The sequence below is a fragment of the Cavenderia fasciculata genome (genome assembly GCF_000203815.1).
Source record: "Cavenderia fasciculata unplaced genomic scaffold Scf_Dfasci-G-b-285a01.f1-5, whole genome shotgun sequence".
NCBI classification, from domain to species: domain Eukaryota; phylum Evosea; class Eumycetozoa; order Acytosteliales; family Cavenderiaceae; genus Cavenderia; species Cavenderia fasciculata.
Genome location: NW_004457708.1, coordinates 38191 through 63116, shown reverse-complemented (window position 1 = coordinate 63116; position 24926 = coordinate 38191). Strand labels below are relative to the sequence as shown.

Here is a 24926-nt window from a genome sequence, read left to right as displayed (position 1 = left end):
GCATTAACAATGACAAAGACGTCCAGCCCCATCTCTATACAATGACTTTTATACGACGTGTTCAGAACAACTCTCTAACTGATGAATGCATAATTATTACCCATTGCGTTAATTGTTCTCTACTCTCTCTGACTCTGACCTCTAGACCAGTAATCGAATCAAACACTTTGACTCTCAACCAACAGCTATAACCACTAAGTGAATCACATTCATTCGTTTCTTTAAATTTTATTCAATATCTTCTACATATCACATATAATTAATTAACTTAAAGAGAGAAACACAAAGAAAAGAAAAGAGAAACAAGGAAAAAGAAATTGGAAACTTATCTCTATCTCTCTCTCTTTTTTACATTGCACCCCCACCACCAAATTAACACTATTTATATATATCACTCTCAATATAACACCACCAACAATTGTGGTTAAAACTCAACAACATAATCCATTCATTCATTCATCTTCCAGTCATCCATCCCCAAGTCAGAGGTAGAACAGAAACACTACACACTTTAGTAATTACATTTTAATTATTTGTATTTTTTTGTTTGTGTCTGTTTACAAGCACGATTCACGAATAACAACAACAACAACACAACAAACTCGTACATACCATATTATCACAGATAGACAGACAGAGACAGAAAGTAACAAGGAAGGAAAAGGAATAGACTAGTCGGATATATAGATAGAATAGGTATAGTATATTATATTATATTGTTTTAGTTTGTAGTTTGAATTCATTCAAAACAACAAACACCTCCTTCATCATCCTCCACACCATCGTCTTCGTTTAGAAAAATAATAATAATATTATTATTATTATCATTATTTTACAATTTATATATATATATTTATATAAATATTGTCAATCTTGGAACAAACAAACAAAGATAGATAGATAGATAGATAGATTATTGTCCACCAAATTATAATAATTTAAAAGATAGATTTAATAATTACATAATAATAATTACTTCAGAGTAAAAAGAAAAGAAAAGCAAACTCTCTGATAGTGACGTGACAAACCCCCCAATATCCAGCACAGCAATTGCACTTTGTGGATTTTATTATTTGTTTTTGACTCAGCATCGAAAGAAGAAGAGAAAGTCAACTCAACAACAGAACAACAACAAAGTTAGCAAAAAGAAGAGAAATTTTATCCAATTTTATTCACCTCCAAATTTCAACCAACCCCCTCTGCAAATAAGACAAAGACATTCTTCATTTACATTTTATTTATTATACAATATTCAGATATATATTATATTATATTTATTATAAGATTGGATTAAGATTAGATTAGATTAGATTCAAATCATTGTCATCTTCATCATCCCCTTTTATATTTACTCACTCACCTCCTTCCTTTCTTTCTTTCCTTCCTTTTTTTACAATTAAGTAGAAGATAGTATATTACACTTCTACTTGTACACGAAATAGATTAAAGAATTTATCAACACACCCCACCATCATCACAGAGTAGCTTTCTGCTGAAAAAAGCATCTGCCGCCGAGGACAGCAACAACAGCAACGAAAAGACAACAAGCAGCAGTAGTAGCAGTGGTTTTCACAGTACAGCAGGAGCAGCAGCAGCGGCTATTGGAGCCACCTCTCAAAACATTCTAAACAAAATAATGACAGTTGCCATCAAGGATGAAAGTTCATTTCATCAACTCTTTCAATCTCTACCATTAGATGAAAAGTTAATTGAAGGTAAATGAATATCTATCTCTCTCTATCAATATTTATATAGTTGGTATTAACTCTCTCTCTTTCTTTTCTTTTTCTTTTCAATTAGAATATAGTTGTTCATATAATGAAGGTGGATCAGTATCAATTGGGAGATTATATATTTCTCAATATCATGTTTCATATGCACCAAAACTTGGTAGCACTCAAATCATCATTCCAATCAAAGACATTACATCCATCTTGAAAAAGAATTCCGTTTATTTATTCCCAAATGCAATTGAAATTTTAACTTCAAAAGATCAAAGGGTTAGTATCAATCAAATTATGAATCAAAATATGAATCAAACCAATCTTCTTACTCTCTCTTTTTTACTGTATAGTTTTTCTTTTCAGCATTTTTGTCTCGTGATTTAGCATTTGCTACATTGACTACCATTTTAAACGCTGGTGGAGGAACAAAGACAAAGATATTCGAAGACATGTTGGCAGAACAAGAAAAATTACAACAACTCCCTTTAAAGTCGTCTGGTGAGGACTTGATTGTTCAGGATCTCTACAATGGCGATGATATTGGTGCATCGTATAGTTCATCGCGATCATCTTCTACCTCTTCATCTGACGAACCACCACCATCCATTGTTGGTGAAGAGGGAAATGGAAATAGTCGTCGTATATCGACTCCTCCCAACAATATCAGTCCTCCCCTTTCACAAAGTCCATCAACTAAAATGTTAAATTCAAAAATTAATGAAACTAAACAAACCGATAATGTAGATAATAATAATAACAATCAAAATAATAATAATAATAATATTAATACCGAAGAATCATCACAACAACAACAACAACAACAAACACAACAAGAAAACAACGAACAACAACAACAAAAATCAGAAACAATTGTAGAAGAACCAAAAGAAATCAAAGATAATAATAATAATAATAATCAAAATAATAACACCAATAACACCAACAATATTGGTGGTAATAATAGTGTATTTAAAACTGTACCAGTAACACCAACAAAAAAACAAGAAAGAGAAGGGTCAATTAATTTATCAGAGGCACGTGAATTGAGTGGAAGTGGAGGTATTAGTGCCAGTAACAATAATACTCCTGTCAAACCACTACCACAACAACCACAACAACAAACGACATCTTCTTCATCATCTTCTACTTCTTCAAATAGTACCAATACAACACCAGTAACTACAAGAAGAAATAATGCTACTACTACTACACAAGCACCAAATAGAACAGATAGTAATGGTAACTTATCTTCATTCAAACCAACTGCAACGACCAACAGTAATGTACAACAAAAAGAGGCAATAGTATTACCAGTTTCATCGCCATCACCAGTATCGGTGGCAACTGCAGCTGTTGGCATTTCATTTGCACAAGTTCCATTACGTGAAAAGTGCGATCATATTTCATTATCAGATTTTGATGAACAACCGTGGATGAATGAACGTTTCCCAATCACTGTTGAAGAGTTTTATGCGGTCATTGTAAAGAGTGACTTTTGGGGACAGGTCAACACTACACACGGATACACCGAGCAGACTGTCAGCGAGTGGAAGACAGGTTCTTGTTGTATCGAGAGAAACATGGATTTTAGAACAGCCATTGCATTCAAGATTGGACCAAAGAGTACTCGCGTCAGCCAAGTCCAACGTTGTCGTCTTCGAAACAAGGACGAATTGGTCTTCCAAAGTTCATCGTGTTCAAAGGATGTTCCATACGGTGACTCATTCTCGGTCGAGAATCTTATGCAAGTACATACTGCTCACGACGACGCATCAGCATGTGTTATCAAGTTGTCGGGCAAGATCAAGTTTACAAAGACGTTGTGGGGTATCAACTCGATGATCCAAAAGTCGGCATCACAAGGCAACAAAGAGTTTTTCATGCTCTGGATCACAATGGTGCGTAACCAAATCGAAGCCTATGCATTTAACAAGTTAAAGTCGACTCTACAAAAACCGTCGGCTGCTCCACAAGTCGCTGCTGTAGCGGCTGCCGCCTCGACACCCGTCCTCCCCTCACCAGGCACCATCCCACAGTCTGTCACATCGGCATCTATCCCCAGCCCAGCTCCTCACCAACAAGTATCCATCACCTCGGGAGGTGTCATTACAGTCTCCAAAGACCACCCCTCACCAGCAAGCGGTGGAGCTACATCGATGGTCGACGGTGCCAACCAGTCTGGCGGCATGGTATCGACATCATCCATCTCGTTAAAGACACTTTGGGACAACCTAAAGTCAACCGAGAAACAACTAGTCTATGGCGTTGCAGCCGTCATTGGCATTATATTCTTTTGTTTGATATGGTCTGTATGGTCTAGCTCTGCTACATCAAGTCGTCTCAATCGCGAGATTTACAAGTTCTCAGACTCGATTGTCTTGTTGGATTCAAAATTGAATGCTATCATGAGACCAGATGGCGGCATTGATCACCAAGACCGTATAGTCATTACACCAACCAATTTGGGTGGAGAAAGAATCGATAGTCTCCAACGACAAATGGAAACTGCAGCCATGCTCTTGCAAAAAACCCAAAGTCTATTATCCGGTCTTCAAGGTGAATTGGCCATCGAAGCACTCAAAATCAAAAGTCAACATAATAATCCAGACTTGTATAGTGACGGTCTATCCCCTTCCTCCTCCTCATCATTTTCATTTACCACCATTTTTACTGCCATTTTAATCATTGTTCCATGTTTATATTTTGCTGGTAATTGGATTAAATCAAAAGTTTAAATAATAGACAAATATTAATAATACGTGACAACCAAACCAAATCCCCTTTATATAACCCATCCTGTTATATTCGTCGTATCCTTTTTTTCCCCTCTTCAAAAAATAAATTTATATAAATAATATAAATAAAAGTATAACCACCATTTATTATACCCTCAAGGTCAATAGTAAATATCCTCTTTATAAAATACCAAGACACCATGTTATAAAAAGAAATTTGTAATGAAAATAATCTCCTTACCCCAAAAAAAGAAAAAGAAGAATAAGAAGAAAGATTGAGGCGACAGATGAAATGCTTAAAGATCTAGCTTTAGATAAAGATGATTATGATTATGGAAATGTTATCGATGTACAAGTTGATATTGACAAGGAATGGACTGAAGAGATATTGGGACAGTATCTAAAGGATGCTGGTTTTGTTAGAGGTTCAGACAACACACCAAGCAACAAGGCAAGGTTGACACCAGTCTGCGTTGTTTTTGCAAACAGGGTGTTTTTGCAAGTAGCAAGTTTTCAAAACAAAGATGAAGCCTTACAGGTTCAACGCTCTGGCAACGGTTTAGAAGACTACAACAAGGCCTTTAAGGCTATTGGATCGCCAATCCTCAAATTATTGTACCCCTTTCTTCCACCATCTATCATTTGGTTGGCAACGCTCCTTGTAGTTGGGGCATATATCACGGGGTTACCTGGGTATGGTCGTGGAACACTGCCAAACACCGTCAAACGCTGTCTTGTCGCGATGAACAGAGAGATACCACGCAACCATTCCAACCTCATGGACAAGATTATGTATGTCTGGAATAGATTCCATTGTCTACCAGATTACCAAAGACTAGTTGAATGGAATCAAGCCAAGTTGACACAGTATCTCAAAAACAACACCCTTAGACAATACAGCACCACTAGATACCCATCAACCCAAGACAACTGGGATCGTATCGTCATTCTCTGTAAACTGATGACTACTCTGATTGTCGTACCCAATAATCCACAACACTACTCACCAGAGTTTGCATTGAATTTTCTTCTAGAAGGTGAGAGTGCCCAATCGGCAATGATCAGAATGGGCCGAATGGCATTACCCCATTGGGATCAACAGGACAAGTGGGTGGGTAGTATGCAGATGAATTTTCTCGCTATTACACTTTTAGGTTTCCAGACGGGCATAACCAACTATATTTTTGGGCCATTGATCCAAGATCGATTGAAATTAATGATAATACGAAATTTAGAATCAAACTATTACAAATTTCAAGATGATATCAAAAAACCTTTCGAACGACTATACAATGAATTAATCAACTACAGCAACAACAACGAAAACATTGACGACCCCCCACTTTATAGTCATTAAATCTGTGATCGAGAGAAAGAAATTAGAATTAAATTAAATAAAATAAAAAGGATCCTTCAAATACAAATACAAATACAAATATGATCAATACTATTACAAAGACAACAACAACAAATAACTAAAATCAACAAACCTTAATTCCAATTGGGAAAGAGTGTTCAAAATGCCAAGGAACATTCAGACCATATGCACATAATCTATGGCCATAGATTATATTAATTACCACTGGAACATGACCAGCAAGGACAAAGGCACCTTCCTTCTCACAATTATGTTTTAAAAAAAAATTATTATTTACTCACACCCATTAATGAACTAGAATATATAAAAAAAAATTAATTATTTATTTATTAAATTTCATTATGTTTCTTTCTTTAGATTCGATTGCCTCGCTTCAGGAAACTGTTACCTATTTAGTGAATTTGGTCAATCAGCAAATCGAAGCCAATTACGGACTCTCTACCCAAGTGAGCCAACTCCAGGTCCTTTTAGTCCATAAGGAAGGTGCCTTTGTCCTTGCTTAACATGTTTTACCACATCCCAGTGGTAATTAATATAATCTATAATTTTAGATTTTATATATGTATATAGCTTCATTTAAATAAAATAAAGTCACATTGTCATACAATGTCTGTTAATTTCATCAATTCAACATTTGGTATGTTTTATTAAACAAGTTCGAATACATCGGCTAGAGTATTGGTTGGGTTGGGGATGCGCATGTATAGTTGATATATTTGAACTTTATCTTTTTAAATAGTCATCGATTTCTTTGTTATACTGTCGTTTTGTCAGCTGAGCTGCTAGTTAACACACCCACTCAAGTTATTACCAATCGAGAACAACAAAACAGTGGTTAATCAATGTGGAGTTGATCAAACTAAAAAAAAAACTTCCTATTTGTATTTTGAATTTCTTTTTGTTTTATTTATATTATATATTATCCAAAAATATATATATAAATATTAATACTATTATTATTATTGATTTAATTTTTAGTTGATCCAGTAGAACTACTACCTGAATCATTTGAGGGAGAAGAAGAAGAAGATGGTGTTGATGAAGAGGACCCATAAGATGGTAAAGATCTTGATATTTGATTTACAAGTTTCTCAAAAGGAAGTGATTGAAGAATGACTAGTCCTGGACCAGACAGGGTTGTCAAAAACAAACCTTCACCAGAAAAGAATATATTAGTGGCACCTTTAACCCACTCTATATCATACTCTACCGAAGTTTGGAATGCAACGATGGAACCAACACTAACCCGTACCTTTTCGCCAGGTTGTAAACTTCTAAAGATGATCGACCCACATCCATGCAAGAATGCCATTCCACTACCTTTTAATCGTTGCAATATAAAACCTTCACCGCCAAAGAATCCGATAGAGAATCGCTTTGTCAACTGAGGTTCAATCTCTATAGCATTGTCTCCACACAAGAATGAATTCTTTTTGCATATCAACTCTCCTCCCAACTCTGACATTTTAACTGCCAATATTTTTGATATATATGGTGATGAAAATGTTACTCTACCAATTTCCTAAAAATAAATAAAAGAAATAAATAAATCATAAATAATCAAGAATAAATATATATATATATTGATTGATTCATCCTTACATTATCTGAAACATTTTTAAATTTAGTAAGGAATAAACCTTGACCTGTAAACATTCTTTTAAAACTTGTCAAGAAACCTCCTCGTGCACTTGTATCCATTTCAACAGATGATGACATTTCCAATAATGCTCCAGTCTCTGCAGTTATAGATGATCCTGGATCCAATTTTAATTGTACTACTTGTGATTCATGCCCTGATATTTCCCACTAAATCAAAATATATATAAGGTTAATTTAAATTCTAAAGAATTTCTCTCCTCTCTACTCTACTCTATTGTTTCACTTTGATGGAAGTATACATACCTCAAAAGTTGATTCTTTACCTTTAATAACAGACTCATTACCAATAAGAGGAGTCATAATTGATTTTTTGTACATTGCCGACACTTCACTCGATGTCTGTGATGGTTGTTGTTGAAGTGATCCACCACCCCCTGATGATGAACTACAATTCTTCCGACCATACATAAACTTTTTGTCCTTGACCATTTGACTATTATTATTATTATTATTGTTTTGATTGATGGCTGCCGCACCTCCTCCCCCAAATACAAGGTGCTGTATAACTAACGCTCTTGTCGAGCGTACAAGTTCTCTTGATAACATTATATAAAAGTTATTGTTGTTTGTGTGATTGTGACTAATTAATTAAAGTATATTAATTCCTTTTTGGTTCTACTTGTAAAGTTGTAGTAGAAAAGAGATGATAGAATGTGTAGAACAAAGTTACTTTTGATAACTTCACTTCTTCCCTTGTGTTTGTTCTCTCTATCTCTGTTTGTTATATATATTTAATTAACTGTGTTGTAGCTACAAGCAAGTAAAAAAGTACTACTAGTTTGTGTTTTTTTTTTGATTTTTTTTTTTTCCTTCTACTCTCTTTTTGTTCAGAGTGTTTATCAACACAAAAGAAAGTGTGAGGGAGGGGGGTGTCTCATGCATTGGATGGGTAAAAACCACCACATAATGGTTGTTGGATGGATGGTTGCTGCTGCTGCTGTGATATTGATATGATACCAACCAAAACCAGTAGGTAGGTAGGTAGGTAGTTTTATTATTAGTAGTATTATTGGCAATAGCAATAGTAACAATAATATATTGTGGTTGGTACACACCAACAACAACAACCAGCATCATCCATTGACCACTCCTCCTCTCGATTGATTTGCGATTCAATGACATTGAAATTAATAATCCACATTGCCAAAGGAATGTTGATCCATGATGCGTGCACTGAACCAACCATCACAGCTATCATGAGGCAAATATGTGCTCCGGCAAACCGAACCAGAGAGCTTGGAAAGAGCAAGAAAGTGCTTCCTCTATCACATCATATCAATAATAATATTTGATTGATTATGCCTCCTCTACTTTCTACTTTCTTATCAATGTTGATTTAGAAAAGTTTGGAGCACGAACGAAGGTTTGGCTCAAACCAAACGAGAAAATTAAAAAAAAGAAATTAATATTGTCTGAAATTGATTGGGGTTCATTGACCTTTTGATGTGAGTCCTAACACTAAATATTCCATCGAATATTTGAATACTCAGTTTGTATCTATACAAGAGTTGATCATTAAAGGTGATTGAAGTTCAATCGATCAATCAAAAGAATGCAATTATTTAAGTTGCTTTGTAATGAACTATGAATTTTTTGAATTTTTCGACGATTTTTTTTGGGTGTGTGGCGCCGCTCTCAGTGGCTGCGTGCTGAGATGCACTTCCCCTTGCGCAGCTGAGCTCTTTGTGTTAAACATACCCTTTTGATAGATCTTTTCAGTAACCCATTAGGCACCTATAAACATGGCATCCATCGCTCAAATCGTACTCCTCTTAACCGACGCTGAAGTATGATCAAATAGATATAGAACAGACAGGATAGAAGAGATGACAAGATAGAAGAAAGAGATCTATCTCTCTCTCTCTCTCTAGAAAAAAGAGACAGAACCAGTTTTTTAACATATTCATCCATCTATTACTATTACCATCAATTTTAGCTCCCAGTCAACGCCGACAACATTAACAAGGTTGCCAAGGCTGCCAACATCACCGTTCGTTCATTCGAAGTTGAGACCGTCGTCCGTGCTCTCTCCAAGAAGTCCGTTGAATCCATCATTGCTTCCGCCGCTGTTGCTGCTCCATCTGCTGCCGCTGCTGCCCCAGTTGCTGCCGCCGCTGCTGCTCCAGTTGCTGCTGCCAAGAAGGTTGTTGAAGAAAAGAAGGAAGAATCCGACGACGATATGGTAAATACACAAATACACAAGACAGAGTATCACTACTGATCATCATCATTTATGCTAATATCAATTCTCTTTTCATTATTATAGGGTATGGGTCTCTTCGATTAAATTTCCAAATAATAAATTTATTAGAACTTTAAATCAAAACATAACAAGTCAATCAATTATGATGATTATTATTTATGGAACATGGAAATATGGATATTTTTGAAAACTGGAAACAATATTATATATTTTAATTTGTTTTGATTGTATTGTTTGTTGTTTTTGACAAAAGGGGGTTTGTTGGTACTTTTAATCATGATCACAAATGATTGATACTTGATTTCCAGGATTTGATAAATTGGCATAAAAGAATAGAGCAATGTTGGTTGGTAAATCCAAAAATGTTTCCGTTTTGTTTGTTCTTTCATTGATGACGCGTTGGGTTCTTGTGTCGAAATCCAATTCAACACGGATGACATCACCAGAGATCCAGTCACCCGCACGACCCAACACTTCTGTACATTCTGGATAGGTTTGTCCACGACTAGACAGTGAAAAGGAAGATGCAAACGGAATAGCAGATGGAGAGGAAGTAGAAGCATAGGCAGTACCAAAACACATCCAATAAGAGTCATCGCAGATCTTGTCTATTCTAAATCGACATTGGTGACTACCACTATTGAAACCTTTAATCGATATAATTCCCATCGGTTCATCCTTTTCACCACGATGAGTGATGGTGTAGTTTCCAGGTGCCACATCCATACTATTGTGACGGGTGAATTTGTCAAACTTGTGTTTTGGGAAAAGATTTGAATAATCAATTTCAAAGTAATTCAATTCTTGTTTGAATACATCTATATTCACTTTCCCCTCTTTTAATTCATTATGAATATCTTCTCCTCTAAGATAATCCAGTATAACTAATTTAAACAAAAAAAAGTAAAAAGATTAGAAAATAAATACATAGTAGTCTATTATTTTTGTTAAACACATACTATGGAAATAATGACATCTCTTATCAATAAAATATTGATTTGTAATTGGATTTGGTTGAGTATTATAATCACCAAAATAGATTTCAAAGTAACCACTATTCTTTGTAAGTGTTGATTTCAAAGTTTGATGGATTTGTCCTCCAATGTTTAATACAACTGGTTGATGATTGTTATCATTCTTGGTGGTGTTACTACTTCCAAGAGTATGATGATGATGGTGATGAATATTACTAGTACTAGTACCCTTTTGAGTTACAAGACTTGCACTAGCAATAACTGTTCCACCGCCACTACCACCACCACCATTATTTAAATCAGATGATAATGAAGGTGACTTTGTAAGCTTTGATGAAAGATCATTACCACTCTTTGACGACTTTGTCGATTGGGATCTATACTTTTCCAATTCTTTCAAATCACCAGCATATTTTTGTTGTACTTCCTTTTCGATTTGTTTCTTTAGTTTATCCAATAATCTATTGATCTTATCACTTTCCTTGTTGTTTGATGATGAATCTTTATCCTTTTCTTTATCTTTATCTTTATCCTTGTCCTTGTTTATAATCTTGGAAGCAAAGCTAGAGAAAGAGTCCTTTTCTTTTTCTTTTTCACCTCCAGTCGATCTAAATGAATTTGAAGTTGATGTTGTTATCTCCATGATTAATGATGATGATGATGATGATGATGTATCTGTATTACTAGTTAATAATTATAAACTAGCTAGTTTGATCACGTGGGTTGTTGAGTTCTCGATAGGGTGCCCCAAACCAGGCAGTTTAAAAAAATCAAGAAAATCGACGGTAATGTGCACTCTAACTTTTCAATGAATCCTCAACTAGACAAGAAGATGAACAAATCAAATTAATTAAAATATCTAAATAATTATTTAATAAGATATAGTTATAAATCGATTTATGTTGGATGTTACATTACTTTTACAAAAGCAGAGAAATGTATAAACTCATAATAAAATGAACATTATAACTATATTGATATTGATTTAATAATGTTTTGAAAACTGAACTTCTCCAATGGGTTCAAGTACACTATCCGATTTTTAAAACAAATTCATAAACTAGTATTAATAGTAATTTTAATTGAAAGATAGTATATAATATATAATAATGTCAGCCCTTTTAGTCTATGTATATTCAGGTTTATTGATTTTGGTATGATCATCTTTAGAGTCATTACGATCATCATCTGATCATCCAATCAATCATCGAATTCAATCATCGAAACAAGTGTTAACTAGTTCTCTTGTTATCTCTTCTCTTCTATTCTCTTCTTTTTAATCTATCTCTATTCTCTATCTCTATAGGGAGGCCTCATTGGTTTCATCAAAGCTGGTAGCATGATGAGTTTAATAATGGGAATCTTGAGTGGATTCTTGGCAGCATATAGTGCCAATTTACAAGTATGCAAAAGTTAGTTATGAGTGTTTATGTACAACTATATACTAATTTATTTCAATTTCTGTAGAGTTACAACAAAAAGTCTGGTTTACAATTGACCATGTGTAAGTAGATCTATCATTTTGGATCGATTCGATTTCTTTTTAATATTAATTCAACTTATTTATTTATTCTATTTATTAAAAGTGGTATCTTTTGTATTACTTATTTTCATGGGACTTCGTTATTACAACAGTCAAAAGTTTATGCCAGCTGGTCTTGTCTCTATATTCAGTGCCATCGTTTTATTCAAATCATACACTGATTTCCAAACCATCCATTAAATCTTCAAAAACCTTTTGTTTGGTTGGTTCATTTCCAATATTGGATCAAGAGTGGATTCTAGTCTCATCACTAATAATAAATTAGTATACTGTTATCAAAAGATATGGAATGTTGTGACTGTCATTTAGTTTGATTGATTGGTGAATGGGCAGACATGCACGGTTGCGCGACCCTAAAATTGGAATGAATTAATAGTCCATCATTTCGGGTCGCGAATAATCTTTTAGTTGTTTACCAAACTACCGATCGCAGATTTCGGTGATTATGATTGGGATGACAAGGAAATACCATTTTTTTATAAATAGGGGAATAAATATTCAAATAGTGAGCGAACAACAAGTAATTTTACATCTACCAAAGCATATATATATTGGAAAGTATTTATTTTCGCGAAAATGGGTTTGTACAACTATGATAGACATTTAATCTTGAACAAGGTGGAATTAAAACTGGAAGATATCATCTTTATCTAACTTTTAGTTTTTGATATATTCATCCTCAGAAATTCCAAAAAGAAAATGTTCAAGGTTTAAATGTAAAATTGATAAACATAGCCTTTTTGGAATTTCTCAGAACCCTTGGTGTCATTCCCTCCAATTTTTTTTTTTAAAAGTAAGTATTATTCAGGTTGATAGATCATTCTTTGACAGATATATAGAAAGAAGTAGAAAGAAAGATAGATAGATAGATAGATAGATAGATAGAGAAAGAGATGGGATGGATATGGTATTGGTATAATGATCAGATTTGGATTCCATTTGATCAAAAGGCAATCGATGGCTTTGAACAAGAACATGCCAAAGGAAGTAAAACAATCAAAGTAGATGGTCAAAGATATTTAGATCTTACTCTTTCTTATACTGATGTATGTTACATAGGCTAATATATATTACTACCATAGTATCATTCATTCATTAATATCAATCATTTCATGTTGTTTAGATTGTATCAAACTTTAATTCAATTACAGATAAAGATTTGATAGGCATACAAAGAAGATATGATGATCCAATGAAAAGACGTGCTGTCAAGAGAACATTGGTAGCAGACGACTTTTTCAAAGGTATTCGTTTCTGCAGCTATCAATCCTATCTTGGCACTTCAAAGTCTTCCAAAGAATACCTTGCAATCGTCGATGAGATTAGAGAGTACAAGGGTAAAATTTCAACTTCAATCACTGGAAAGGTCAAGGTAAGCAAAGATAGATAGATGGATATATACAACAAAAGTAGATAAAAAGACTTATAAAAGTTTTGATTGATTTTAGGTTGATTATGTATTATATTCAAAGAGTGATGTAACTCCAACAGACGAGGCAGAGTTTAATAAATATTTGTCGGCTGTTGAAGGATACAATTCAGAGCCTGTATTGGAAGAGTTTGTAGCTGCATGTGTCAAGGCTAAAAAGGTGGTCGACACTACACCATTCCTTGTTAAAAAGAAAAAATTGGCACCTGTAAAGAAATCATCCTCCAATTTGAAATCAGCTGTTGCTGCTGCTCCTGTAACTGTAGCTGCTGTTGCACCACCAACTACAACTACTACAACAAGTAAAAGTAAAACAACAACAGCTGCACCAGCAAAAGATACATCATCTAAATCGAAATCAAAAAAGACAGCAGATGGAGCTTATTTCTTGGGAGAGAGTGAATGGATGGGTGTATGCAAATCTGATGACGACGTTTATCCAATGACTATCAAGGTAGAGTCGGTTGAGGCAGACACCAAGAATGCAGGAACTAGTATTGTCAATGGTACCATACACTGGCCAACAATGAGTGATGCCATCACTAAATTCAAGGGTACATTAAAAGGACATGAACTCAAGATGGAAGAATACGAATTGGTGCAAGGCAACGACGATGAGATTGAATTGCCCAACAACTATGAAGCATCTGTATACACTGACGAGATTGAAGGCAAGGTTGACGACATGACATTCTCTCTCAAACTGACCAAATCGCCACCAGTGTCTGTTTTACGTCTCAACTCTGTCTACAAGGGCAAAGCTACACAATACGACAATTTTAAGTTGCGTATTGAAAGTCGTGACACGACCACCACCCAAATTGTACATGGAGAGATTGAATGGCCCGACTATGACAATGCCATCGCCATATTCAAAGGCAAAGTACACGACAATCACATTGAAGTACTCAAATACGATGAAGGTAAAGTCTTTGGTCCTGAAATCGCTCAATGTCCATTCCTTATCAAAGTATCATATGACGATAAATTAAAACCAATATTTACAATAGAATTGGACTAAATTCAATAAAGAAATAATATTAATAATAAATAATACCAAACACATAATATAGGAATAAAATAGTATAATTGTATTTCTTTCTCTTTCCCTTTGATTTCTCAACAAAAAAAAAAAAAAAAATTATTCTTGAAAGATATTTTTATTTATTGGGCTTTTCTTGATTCGACCTCAAATCATACATACGTACATATCATCATTTTTCAACATTATATATATATAGATAATTTATAACAAGTAATGGGTATACCAGCATTTTATAGATGGTTGGTTGATAAATACCCAAAATCAATACAGTATTTCCAACAACAACAACAAGTAGAAGAGCAACAAGAACAAGATGAAGTCTCTTCATCATCTACTACTACTACACCTTTAAAGATTGATCCAAGATGTAATAATGTTAAATTTAATAACCTTTATATTGATATGAATGGTGTTATTCATAACTCTACACATGCAAAGGGAGAACCATCGGTCGAATCAATCATGGCATCTAAACCAAACACAGATGATACGATCAAGGAAAACATATTCAAACGTTTAAATGATATCATTGTTACTACAAACCCATCAGATTTGGTTTACATTGCATTGGATGGTGTACCACCACGTGCCAAAGCAACTGAACAACGTAGACGTCGTTTTAGATCTGCTAAAGATATTCGTGAAATCTTATCAAAAGGTCCTAAACAACCAAATCCTAGACATAATAATAATAATAATCATTCATCTTCATCTCCATCTACTTCATCTCCATCTACTTCTTCCCCTCCAATAACAACAGATGAATCTTCTGATCCCTCAACTCCTTCCACACCAGCTGCCGCTACTACACCAGCTGTTGCTCAACCAAATTATTTAGAATTATTAGATAAAGTATTTGATTCAAATTCAATTTCACCAGCAACCGAGTTTATGAACAAGGTAAATCATTGGATTGGAGAATACATTTCGACGGTATTGGCAAAGAGTCATCCACACTTGGCTGTTGTATTGTCAGATACCACTGTGCCAGGTGAAGGAGAACACAAGATTATGGACTTTATTCGTGGTAATCACAAGAATTGGTCGGAGTCTACCAGTCACATATTCTATGGTATGGATGCTGATTTGATCTTCCTTGGTCTATCGGTACATTTGCAACGTTTCTTTGTACTCCGTGACTTCCAGTCTTTGAGCTATGGATGTAGTATTTGCAAGTCAGAGTATCACATGTCCTATGAATGCAAGTCGGCATTGGCAATGAAAAAGCTACACGCCAGCAACAAGGAAGGTGACATTGACTGGCAATCAAACGGTATCAATACCACCAAGATCTCGGTCCGAAACATTCCATCACAGGCATCAGAGGCTGACATTAGGGAGATCTTTTCCTACTATGGTGAGATTGTCGACATCAAGTTTGAAAAGGCACCCACCAAGAAACCATCGCTCACTGCATTTATCCAATTTGGATCAGTCGATGCTGTCAAAGATATTGCATGCAGAGGTGCCTATTTCTACGTCAATAATATTAAATTGACTATTGCACAATACTACAAGGATGAAAAGGTTGAAGTCGAGTCACCATTGATCGAAGAACAAGCTGAAAACGCTGTCGTTGAAGAAGACGATGGTGTCTATTACAACAATTCAATCTTTTGTACAAGACTAGAACTTGATGTCACGGAAAAGGATGTAGTTGACTTTTTCAAACCAACTGGCAAGGTTGAATCGGTTCAATTCCTTACCACGCCAAGAAGAAAGGCTCATCCATTTAAATTTTGTATTATTAATTTTGGCAACTTGGATGACGTTAAAAAATCATTGACTATGGATGGTAAATACCTCAAGGGCAACAAAGTAACCTTGAAAAAGAGTCGTCCACCTGCTCAAAAGGAACCCGTTGTCCCTGAAGAACCAAAGCCCAAAGTAGTCATCTCTGAAGAAGAAAAGGCTGAAAAAGAAGCTGAAAAGGAAAAAAGAAGAATTGAAAAGGAAGAAAAGGCTAATCAATTTATTACAATTGCTGGTCATGGAATGAATCTTGATTCTTCTTATTTTTATTTAGGTGTATGTAAAAAAAAAAAATATAAAAAAAATAGAAATATTAATTTATTTTATTTATTTAATTTTTTAGTTGGCAGAATGGGATTTTGAAAGAGCAAATGAATTATTTATTAAATTTGGTAGAGCATTATCAAAACAAGAAGATGAATATTTGACAGTTGAAAGAAAATTTGAATTTGTAAATTTAGATAATCTCAGACAATACATCAAATACTATTTGACATTTGGTTTGGAAAATGAATCACAACTAGATATTAATAATTGTATCAATGATATTACTGTCATGTGTATGTTGATGGGTAATGATTTCCTTCCACATTTACCTGCCGTATCAATCAAAGATGGTTCAATTGAATTGATTCTTGGTTGGTATAAAGATTGGATTCATAATTCAATCAAATCAACTGGTAAAGTTAATTATTTAACTGTTGATACAAATGTAAAAAAAAAAAAAAAAAAACAAAAGAAAAAGAAAAAGAAAAAGCAAAAGCAAAAGAAATTAAACAATTATCTATTTACTTTTATTTATTTTATTTTATTTTTAGATTATATATTCAAATTTTAGTGAATTATTAAATGTACTTGGTAATTGGGAATCTGTAATTTATCCAGATAAATTGGAAAGAATGGGAAAAAAGGATTTAGCAAGATTGACTCATATTTTAAAGGTTTCCAAAGAAAGAGAGGATAAGGAAAAAGAAGAGGCAGAAGCAAATGGAAGAATGGCATCTGAATTTGAGGAAGAAAGAAATGATATATTGACATCACAGTTGGCCAATCTTCAAGAGGGTGAACTCAACTATTACAAACTTAAACTTCAAGCATCTACCAGTGAAGTTGAAAATGTAAAGCAATGGGTTTGCCAATCATATGTTCGTGGTCTATCCTGGGTATTGAAATATTATACTGTTGGATGTCCAGATTGGAAATGGTCTTACAATTTCCACTATGCCCCATTGGCAGCCGATCTTGCTGCCTATTGCAAGGAAATGGTCGTTGGAAAGGGATTCAAGGATACCTCCCATATTGAATTCAAGCTAGGTGCTCCACTTCAACCACTTGCCCATCTTCTCAGCGTCTTACCAGTCTATAGTGGCAAATTCTTGCCAGCTCCATTGGCCGACCTCATGAAGTCTAAGCAACTATCCACCTTTTATCGCGAACGCTATAGAATCGATCTCAATGGAGAAGAGGTCTCGTGGAAGGGTGTCGTCTTGGTCAATTTCATCGATGTCTCTGCACTCGAATCTTTGGCCAACCCCATTGCCGAACAACTCTCTAAAAATGATCCTCACATTGCTCAACTCAACAAATTAGGAAATGACATTTACTATCTTCAAGGTGATGCACAATCATCACCTGATAGTTACAAAATATTTTTAGATCAACAAAAAAAAGAAGAAGAAGAGTCCAGTCATACCAACCAATCGATTAATAACTCTTCTACTGCTAGCAGTGGTTTAAATGAAAAAGATTTCAAGTGGGCTACTAGATACTTGATAACATTGTCCCCACAAGATTCTGATTTGTACAATAGTCTCGATTAAGAAATAAAATGCATTCACCTTACACGTCATGACAGGACATGTATGTTTGTGATCGTCATCAAACAACACACACGTGACGTTTATTTTTTCGATAATTTTGGGTCCGATTACACTAATATCTTTCGATTTCTCATTTTTATTTTTTTTTTCAGCCCGAAAATAAAAAACCTTGATCCTTTGCTCTTCCCACTTTAAGACGCTTTGCCTCTGTTTTATTTGTTTTTTACTGGTCTGAAAAAGAAGTGTAACACATAAACTTGCCAGAGTGAAAAGTTATTCATCAGCAAAAACAAAAAGAGAGAGAGAGAAATTTTTAATATGGGTCTCATGTCTATCAACTGGGGTACGTCGCTTTGAAAGACTCTCGTCACATATCGCGTGCACACGGTTTCCAAGCCCTCAAACTAACTTTTTTTTTTTTTTCTACATCCATCAACTTTACTATTTATACTACATCATTGCTTATTCCCTCAATTATCACATATATATCATATATTTATATTAAAAAATGTATTTTGATTGTGGTACTTTAGATGATTGGCTATCCTACAATACAGTCAAAGTGGTCAGAATTAGAGATCGTAGATTAGGTATACTTCATTTGACATTTCTATTAGGTATTTTTGTATATGTCGTCGTTGTATCTATATTTATGAACAAGGGTTATTTGGAAGTAGAAATCCCAATTGGATCAATCAGAACATCATTAAAACCTGTAAGTAACAATTGAAACAAAAAACGTAGTGCCGTTTAAAGAGGGAACAAAAAATCTAAACTTTTTTTTTTTTTTAGCCAGTAAACTATACCTATCCATTACCATATTGTGGTAATCAACCAGGATTTAATTCAACATTATTCCATAATATAACATGTCAATATTGGGATGAGAATCTTGTTGTCTTTCCAATTGGCGAGAGAGACTCTTTTACAGCCTCAACAAGAGTAAAGACTTCTAGTCAACATGCTGATGGATGTGATTTTACCAATCCAAATTGTACATATACCGAAGATGACCCAAACAGTATTTTTATTGCTGATATTGAAAATTTTACTGTAAGCAACAAAAGAAAAAGTGGAATAATAATAATATAGAGTCTAGAAACAAACAAATTAATAATTGGTAATTTTTATTTAGTTATTGATTGATCACACATTATACGCACCACAATCCAAAGTTCAAAAGAATTCTCAACAATTAAGTGGATATATCGAAAATGAAGAAGGTGATCTTATTACTCTTGATGTATGTGTTTTAGTATGAATATGAATGGTCTAATATATATTAAATATTATTATTTTTCTATCTAGGATGGAGTCAATTCAATTGGAATATCAGGTCAACCAGATATTGTTACACTTGGAAAAATATTACAATTTGCAGGTATTAGTCTTGATGATCGTTCATTGACCAATGCATCCAATTCAATGAGATATGATGGTGTAAATATATTTGTATTTATTACCTATTCAAATACCTATTCAACAAATCTCGATAAATATAGATATGTTTATTCTGTATGTACAAAAATTAAAAAATGAATGACAAAGGCCTTGTTCAATTTATCTTATCCTTTTGTTTTTTTTTTTATTTTAGGTAAGCGTAATTGAAAATACAGAATATTCAGTTGTAGAACCAATCTATCAAAATGATATTCAACATAGATATCTATATCGTAGACATGGAATTCGATTATTATTCGTTCAAACAGGTGAAGTTGGTAAATTTGAATTCCAACAACTTTTGTTGACATTGGTCAGTGGTATGGGTCTTTTGGCTGTATCGACCATTGTTGTCGATCAACTTGCCATTCGTATCCTTCCACAAAAGAAGACATACAGTTCATTCAAATTCCAAGTTACTGAAGGTCTCAAGGGATCAAAAATGAAAAAGGTTGTTACAAATGATGAAGGTGAAGATATCGTTTATAAAAACATTGAGGACCTTTAGATTTAAATTAATTTACCAGCGAATATCCTTTTTTCTTTGCCCAAGAGAACAATTTAAATAAAATTGTTTCTCCTGAGCTCTCTAATCTATCCTCCTCCTCCTCCTCCTTTTTTATAATAATTATATTAATAATAAATATATTTCTATCTACATTTGTAAATTTATCCAAAACCAAAAAAGATTATCAATCATTTTATATAATTTATAATATTTTAAAAAGTTTTGTCAAGTGATCGCAATTATAATTACAACTAATAATACATTTCCACCATAACCAATGACAGATCTACTTCCTATAAAGTATCATTTAATCTATCTGTTAAAGCTTTTTCCTTGTCAATTAATAAAGAATAATTTTTCTTTAATCTAAATAATGATGATTAGATCATTAATTATTATCCTAATCACATCTTCTTCTTTTCTACTATTTTTCTAACATACGTTTCCTCTTCCAATTTTGAATCCTTTTTAAGTTGTTCATAGTCATTTGTAACATTTGAATGTATTTCTTTAGTTTCTTCCAATTGTTTTGTCAACTCCTCAGTTGATGCCGTTTGATTGGGTATTGTTGATTCATGTGATTGTTGAATCACCTTGATTTGTGATTCCGTAGTATTTGATTTTCTTCTCATTTCATCCAATGTTCTTTGTAGCGTTAATATATCCCTTTTAGTATCTTCAATCTAGTACAATATCAACAAAAATATTAATAAATAAATAATATTAAACCAATCATGGTCCATTACATTTGCAATTGAAACAGCTCTTAATTGACTCAATTTCTCTTGAAGATATTTTAATTCCTCTTTTGCCTTTGTTAATTTCTATAAACGAATCAAGTATACGTAAATGTTAGAACAAATTTGAAAGTACTTTCTTTCTCTGTTACTAGTAGAGAGAGTTTAAACTTACTTCATTACCAACTTCTCTTTCATCTTTGATCAAAGTAATGAGATAATGTAATTTCTTTTCTTTTTCAAAAGCTTTTGCTTCTATATCTTTGGCTTCATCTTCTAACTTTTGAAGGAATTGTTTACCATCTGTGAATTCATTACTATTATTTGTATTATTTGTATTTGTAGACATTATTCGCAAATGATTCAAAACAGAAAATTAAAATCAAAGATGATGTCTTTGTTTTTGATCATTCGATCGATATCATTCATTTAATTTATATTTAGATAAAGATGGATACAACAAATAATGTAAACAAAAAGAAAACTATATATGTTGGAGGTCTTGAAGAAAGTGTAACAGTTGATATCATTACAGCAGCTTTCATTCCATTTGGAGATATAGTTGATATCATTTTACCAAATGATCATAAAAATCGTATGTACACCATCAAACAAATCAAAAGTATACTTTGACTAACTCTAGAGTCTCTTTTATTTTAGATAGAAACAAGGGATATTGTTTTGTAGAATATGAATCATCTGAAGATGCAGCAGATGCTGTTGACAATATGAATGAAAGTGAACTATATGGTAAAACCTTGAAATGTGTCATTGCTAAACCAAATACTATCGATAAAAACAAATCATGTATGTTACAACATGTATACTCTCTCTGTTAGTAGCATACTAACATGCTTTCTTTCTTTCTTTCTTTCTTTCTATCTAGTATGGAGTAATGAAAAGTATCTAACTGAACAAAATGATGAATTGGATAAACAAAAAGAATTTATTGAAGAAAAGTTAAAAGAAGTTGCTCAATAATGAGAGTATAGGTTGATAAAACGATGCAAACGATAATCACAATCAATCCATAACCTACTGACCGAAAACACATTCTAAACAACTATAATATTATTGGATCAATAATCATAATCAACAAACGCGCAAAACACACATATAATCAATCTATGGTGAGATTCAAAACGATAGATTAGAATGGTATTTCTAGAAATCTACCATTCTTTTTAAAAACTTTGGAATTTGTATAAACATTACATTATTTCTCTTTTTGTATATAAGATATATATATTAATGATCATCATCATCATTATCTTCGTCCTCTTTATTTTCTTGATCACTATCATCATTTTCACCAGAATCTTTAAGATATTGTTCCCAAACCTTTAATCTTTGTTCTTTTTCCTCTTCCGTTTCCTCTACATGATAATCTGTAAAACCATCATAAAAGTCTGCCGTTAATTTTCTTTGAGCAAAGTATCTGCCTTCCATCAATGCAACACATTTCTCTGCTGCTTCAAAGTCTTTGAATTTGATGGTTGCAACACCATCTGGATTTCTTTCAAAAATGGTAATCGATTGAATTTCTCCACATCTCTGACATCCCATTTCCAAATCCTCTTTTAATTCATCATAAAAGTTTAGATTTGACCATGAATCTTTTGGATCAAATAAATTTTTGATTACAATAACTCTACTTTCACTTTCTCCCCATCCATAATTTCTAAAAAAATAAAGAATAATTAATATTAAGTATTGTGTTCTATATCCTCTCTCTATTCTATGTATAAATATGATTCAAGTTAACTTACAATTCTCTTTTTTTAACAACTCTTGAATCTTCCCTTTTACCCTTTTTGGAAGGTGCTTTTGCTTGAGTAGTTTTGACTTGTTCAGGTGTGGCTTGTGCCAACTTCATTTTATATTTTGGTATAATCTCTGTATCGTCGAGTAGTTGAATGGCAAGATGAATCGATTCCTCCCTTGCATAGGATATAACAGCTTGACCAGTTCTTGCACCACTCTCATCAATAAAGAATTGAATCTTGGGGTCACCATCTGCTGTCTCTTGAATGAAACCAGCTTTTCTAAATGCTTGAAATAGATCATTGACCCTAATGAGTGATGGGTTTGTTGGTAATCCAGAAATAATTAAATCTACAATTGGTTCATTTTCAATTGGTTGTTCTTGTTCATTATTATTATTATTACTATTATTTTGTTGTTGTTGTCTATTTCTATGATTCTTTCTTTTATTATTACCATTATTATTATTATTAATATTTTCTTTGTTATTGTTATTGTTTCTATTATTATTATTTGATGGCATAGGAGCACTAGTACCACCATATGCAGATTGTTGTTGACGAATCATATCATTTGTTATTTTCACTTCCTTTTCCCATTGATTGGTTGTTGTATTGTGTATGTATAATTGACCATCGGGTGCTTTGTATGCCCATTTTCCACTATAAAGAAACACCTTGTTCTCTCCAGATGAAGGTAATGATGATGATGTCGTCGTCGTTGTCGTCGTCGTAGTCGTATCACCACCAACAACCGCAGCACTAGTAACAGCTGCAGCAGATGTATTTGAATCTAAATCCTTTTTGTTCTTTTTAATTACATTTCCTTCTTCATCTTCTACTTCTTCTTCAAATTCTTCATGTTGTAATTTGTTACTCATATTATTCTATTGTTTCTTCTTATTCTTCTTTCTGTTTTATGATTAAAATGAGTTTGGTTTGATGTTCAAAAGTATCGAGATGAGTGCTTTGAGAAAAAAATCACAGATTGATGAATTTTATTTATTTACAGTTAAAGGTGGATGATGGTGATGAAAAGTCATGAATGTTATATTTAATCCTTTTTAGAAAGAATGATAAAGAGTGGGAATGATAACTCTATTTCAGTATTCTCATCGGTCGTGTTGTAGGCATTGAGTAATTGCTCCTTTAAACTTGGTAACTTGCATTCATTTGTCTTTAAGTATTGGTTGTATCCACTCCAAGTAGAATAGTAACCAATCATATCACCAATACTTAACTTTTTCTAAATATTAATAATAATAATAATAATAACATATATGAATGAATGAATGAATATTAATATTTGTTTGGTTTGTTTGATTGTTTGTTAATTCAAACTTTGGTGGATGGTAGGTAGGGTAGGGTAGTTACATTAAAACTTGTATTCTTTCTAATTGTGTTACTATAGGTTGGAATGATATCAACGTATTCACGATCAACAAACTTTCTATTTGATGGCCAATACTCATCACCTAGAGAATCATAAAACTATTCAATCCAGGTTAATAATACTATGTTGTACAACATTAAAGTGTTCTATTATTATTTACATACATGACGATGAATTTGTTGTGCTTTATCATTATTGACAATTGAACAAGTACCATAACCCCAAATGATAAGTGAACCAGTCTTTGGTTTAAGTAATCGTTTTGTTTCATTGTAGAATGTTGGTAGATCAAACCAATGAACTGCTTGTGCCACTGTGATTAAATCGACTGACCCATCAGGATGCCAATCAATCTTTTCAGCAGGTGACACTCTATACTCTACACGAGGATGAGGTTGTGCACTTGTTATTTGACCTTCTGACGGATCAAAACCAATCACCTTTTCATACATGTCTGCCAACTTTACAGTTGCTTGTCCATTACCACATCCAATATCAAATGCTAATTGTCTTGTTGTATCACTCTGAGTGTAATCTCTAATAATATCAAATAATTCATTTGGGTATGTTGGTCCTAAAGTAATATATATATATATTAATCATCATGATCTCTATCTCTATCTTTCTATCTCTCTTTATCTTTGCTTACTAAAAGTAAGGTATTTAGAAGAAACTTTGCCAAAATGATCTACAAACTTTGGTGCCATTTATATAAACACAATCGTATAATTAATTACGATGAACAGTTAATCTCCAAAGTATCTCTAAACAACAAAAAAAAAGGCTGCAAAAGAATGTCGAGTGTGATGGAAATGGCAAA

General features: G+C 33.3%; 13 protein-coding genes across 13 annotated transcripts; 8 read left to right on the top strand and 5 right to left on the bottom strand.

Annotated features, from left to right (window-relative positions):
• Positions 1 to 1636: 1636 nt before the first annotated feature.
• On the top strand, positions 1637 to 4459 carry DFA_03699 (uncharacterized protein; the record flags this gene model as incomplete). The annotated part of the gene is made up of 3 exons (XM_004356980.1): positions 1637 to 1715; positions 1801 to 2000; positions 2075 to 4459. 3 exons carry the CDS (start codon positions 1637 to 1639, stop codon positions 4457 to 4459), a joined length of 2664 nt encoding a protein of 887 aa, XP_004357035.1.
• A 292-nt stretch (positions 4460 to 4751) lies between these two features.
• Positions 4752 to 6488, top strand: DFA_03698 (uncharacterized protein; the record flags this gene model as incomplete). Its single annotated transcript, XM_004356979.1, has 3 exons — positions 4752 to 5577; positions 6195 to 6283; positions 6429 to 6488. The coding sequence occupies 3 exons, from the start codon at positions 4752 to 4754 to the stop codon at positions 6486 to 6488; spliced, it is 975 nt and encodes a 324-aa protein (XP_004357034.1).
• Positions 6489 to 6804: 316 nt separating this feature from the next.
• DFA_03697 (uncharacterized protein) lies at positions 6805 to 8045 on the bottom strand (the record flags this gene model as incomplete). The annotated part of the gene is made up of 3 exons (XM_004356978.1): positions 6805 to 7359; positions 7440 to 7646; positions 7743 to 8045. The coding sequence occupies 3 exons, from the start codon at positions 8043 to 8045 to the stop codon at positions 6805 to 6807; spliced, it is 1065 nt and encodes a 354-aa protein (XP_004357033.1).
• A 1196-nt stretch (positions 8046 to 9241) lies between these two features.
• rplp1B (60S acidic ribosomal protein P1 beta) lies at positions 9242 to 9786 on the top strand (the record flags this gene model as incomplete). The annotated part of the gene is made up of 3 exons (XM_004356977.1): positions 9242 to 9286; positions 9436 to 9681; positions 9766 to 9786. The coding sequence occupies 3 exons, from the start codon at positions 9242 to 9244 to the stop codon at positions 9784 to 9786; spliced, it is 312 nt and encodes a 103-aa protein (XP_004357032.1).
• Positions 9787 to 9972: 186 nt separating this feature from the next.
• On the bottom strand, positions 9973 to 11626 carry DFA_03695 (uncharacterized protein; the record flags this gene model as incomplete). The annotated part of the gene is made up of 3 exons (XM_004356976.1): positions 9973 to 10586; positions 10662 to 11359; positions 11601 to 11626. The coding sequence occupies 3 exons, from the start codon at positions 11624 to 11626 to the stop codon at positions 9973 to 9975; spliced, it is 1338 nt and encodes a 445-aa protein (XP_004357031.1).
• A 159-nt stretch (positions 11627 to 11785) lies between these two features.
• Positions 11786 to 12399, top strand: tmem14A (transmembrane protein 14 A; the record flags this gene model as incomplete). Its single annotated transcript, XM_004356975.1, has 4 exons — positions 11786 to 11830; positions 11983 to 12078; positions 12144 to 12180; positions 12263 to 12399. The coding sequence occupies 4 exons, from the start codon at positions 11786 to 11788 to the stop codon at positions 12397 to 12399; spliced, it is 315 nt and encodes a 104-aa protein (XP_004357030.1).
• A 713-nt stretch (positions 12400 to 13112) lies between these two features.
• DFA_03693 (uncharacterized protein) lies at positions 13113 to 14669 on the top strand (the record flags this gene model as incomplete). Its single annotated transcript, XM_004356974.1, has 3 exons — positions 13113 to 13265; positions 13343 to 13591; positions 13668 to 14669. The coding sequence occupies 3 exons, from the start codon at positions 13113 to 13115 to the stop codon at positions 14667 to 14669; spliced, it is 1404 nt and encodes a 467-aa protein (XP_004357029.1).
• A 237-nt stretch (positions 14670 to 14906) lies between these two features.
• On the top strand, positions 14907 to 18265 carry DFA_03692 (uncharacterized protein; the record flags this gene model as incomplete). Its single annotated transcript, XM_004356973.1, has 3 exons — positions 14907 to 16721; positions 16789 to 17157; positions 17264 to 18265. The coding sequence occupies 3 exons, from the start codon at positions 14907 to 14909 to the stop codon at positions 18263 to 18265; spliced, it is 3186 nt and encodes a 1061-aa protein (XP_004357028.1).
• A 508-nt stretch (positions 18266 to 18773) lies between these two features.
• p2xA (P2X receptor) lies at positions 18774 to 20213 on the top strand (the record flags this gene model as incomplete). The annotated part of the gene is made up of 5 exons (XM_004356972.1): positions 18774 to 18980; positions 19058 to 19318; positions 19401 to 19520; positions 19574 to 19780; positions 19860 to 20213. The coding sequence occupies 5 exons, from the start codon at positions 18774 to 18776 to the stop codon at positions 20211 to 20213; spliced, it is 1149 nt and encodes a 382-aa protein (XP_004357027.1).
• A 293-nt stretch (positions 20214 to 20506) lies between these two features.
• Positions 20507 to 21299, bottom strand: DFA_03690 (uncharacterized protein; the record flags this gene model as incomplete). Its single annotated transcript, XM_004356971.1, has 4 exons — positions 20507 to 20579; positions 20655 to 20896; positions 20960 to 21037; positions 21126 to 21299. 4 exons carry the CDS (start codon positions 21297 to 21299, stop codon positions 20507 to 20509), a joined length of 567 nt encoding a protein of 188 aa, XP_004357026.1.
• A 101-nt stretch (positions 21300 to 21400) lies between these two features.
• On the top strand, positions 21401 to 21931 carry DFA_03689 (uncharacterized protein; the record flags this gene model as incomplete). The annotated part of the gene is made up of 3 exons (XM_004356970.1): positions 21401 to 21545; positions 21611 to 21757; positions 21837 to 21931. The coding sequence occupies 3 exons, from the start codon at positions 21401 to 21403 to the stop codon at positions 21929 to 21931; spliced, it is 387 nt and encodes a 128-aa protein (XP_004357025.1).
• A 267-nt stretch (positions 21932 to 22198) lies between these two features.
• Positions 22199 to 23594, bottom strand: DFA_03688 (RNA-binding region RNP-1 domain-containing protein; the record flags this gene model as incomplete). Its single annotated transcript, XM_004356969.1, has 2 exons — positions 22199 to 22631; positions 22720 to 23594. 2 exons carry the CDS (start codon positions 23592 to 23594, stop codon positions 22199 to 22201), a joined length of 1308 nt encoding a protein of 435 aa, XP_004357024.1.
• Positions 23595 to 23767: 173 nt separating this feature from the next.
• Positions 23768 to 24813, bottom strand: DFA_03687 (putative SAM dependent methyltransferase; the record flags this gene model as incomplete). Its single annotated transcript, XM_004356968.1, has 4 exons — positions 23768 to 23959; positions 24088 to 24188; positions 24267 to 24680; positions 24756 to 24813. 4 exons carry the CDS (start codon positions 24811 to 24813, stop codon positions 23768 to 23770), a joined length of 765 nt encoding a protein of 254 aa, XP_004357023.1.
• Positions 24814 to 24926: the final 113 nt, after the last annotated feature.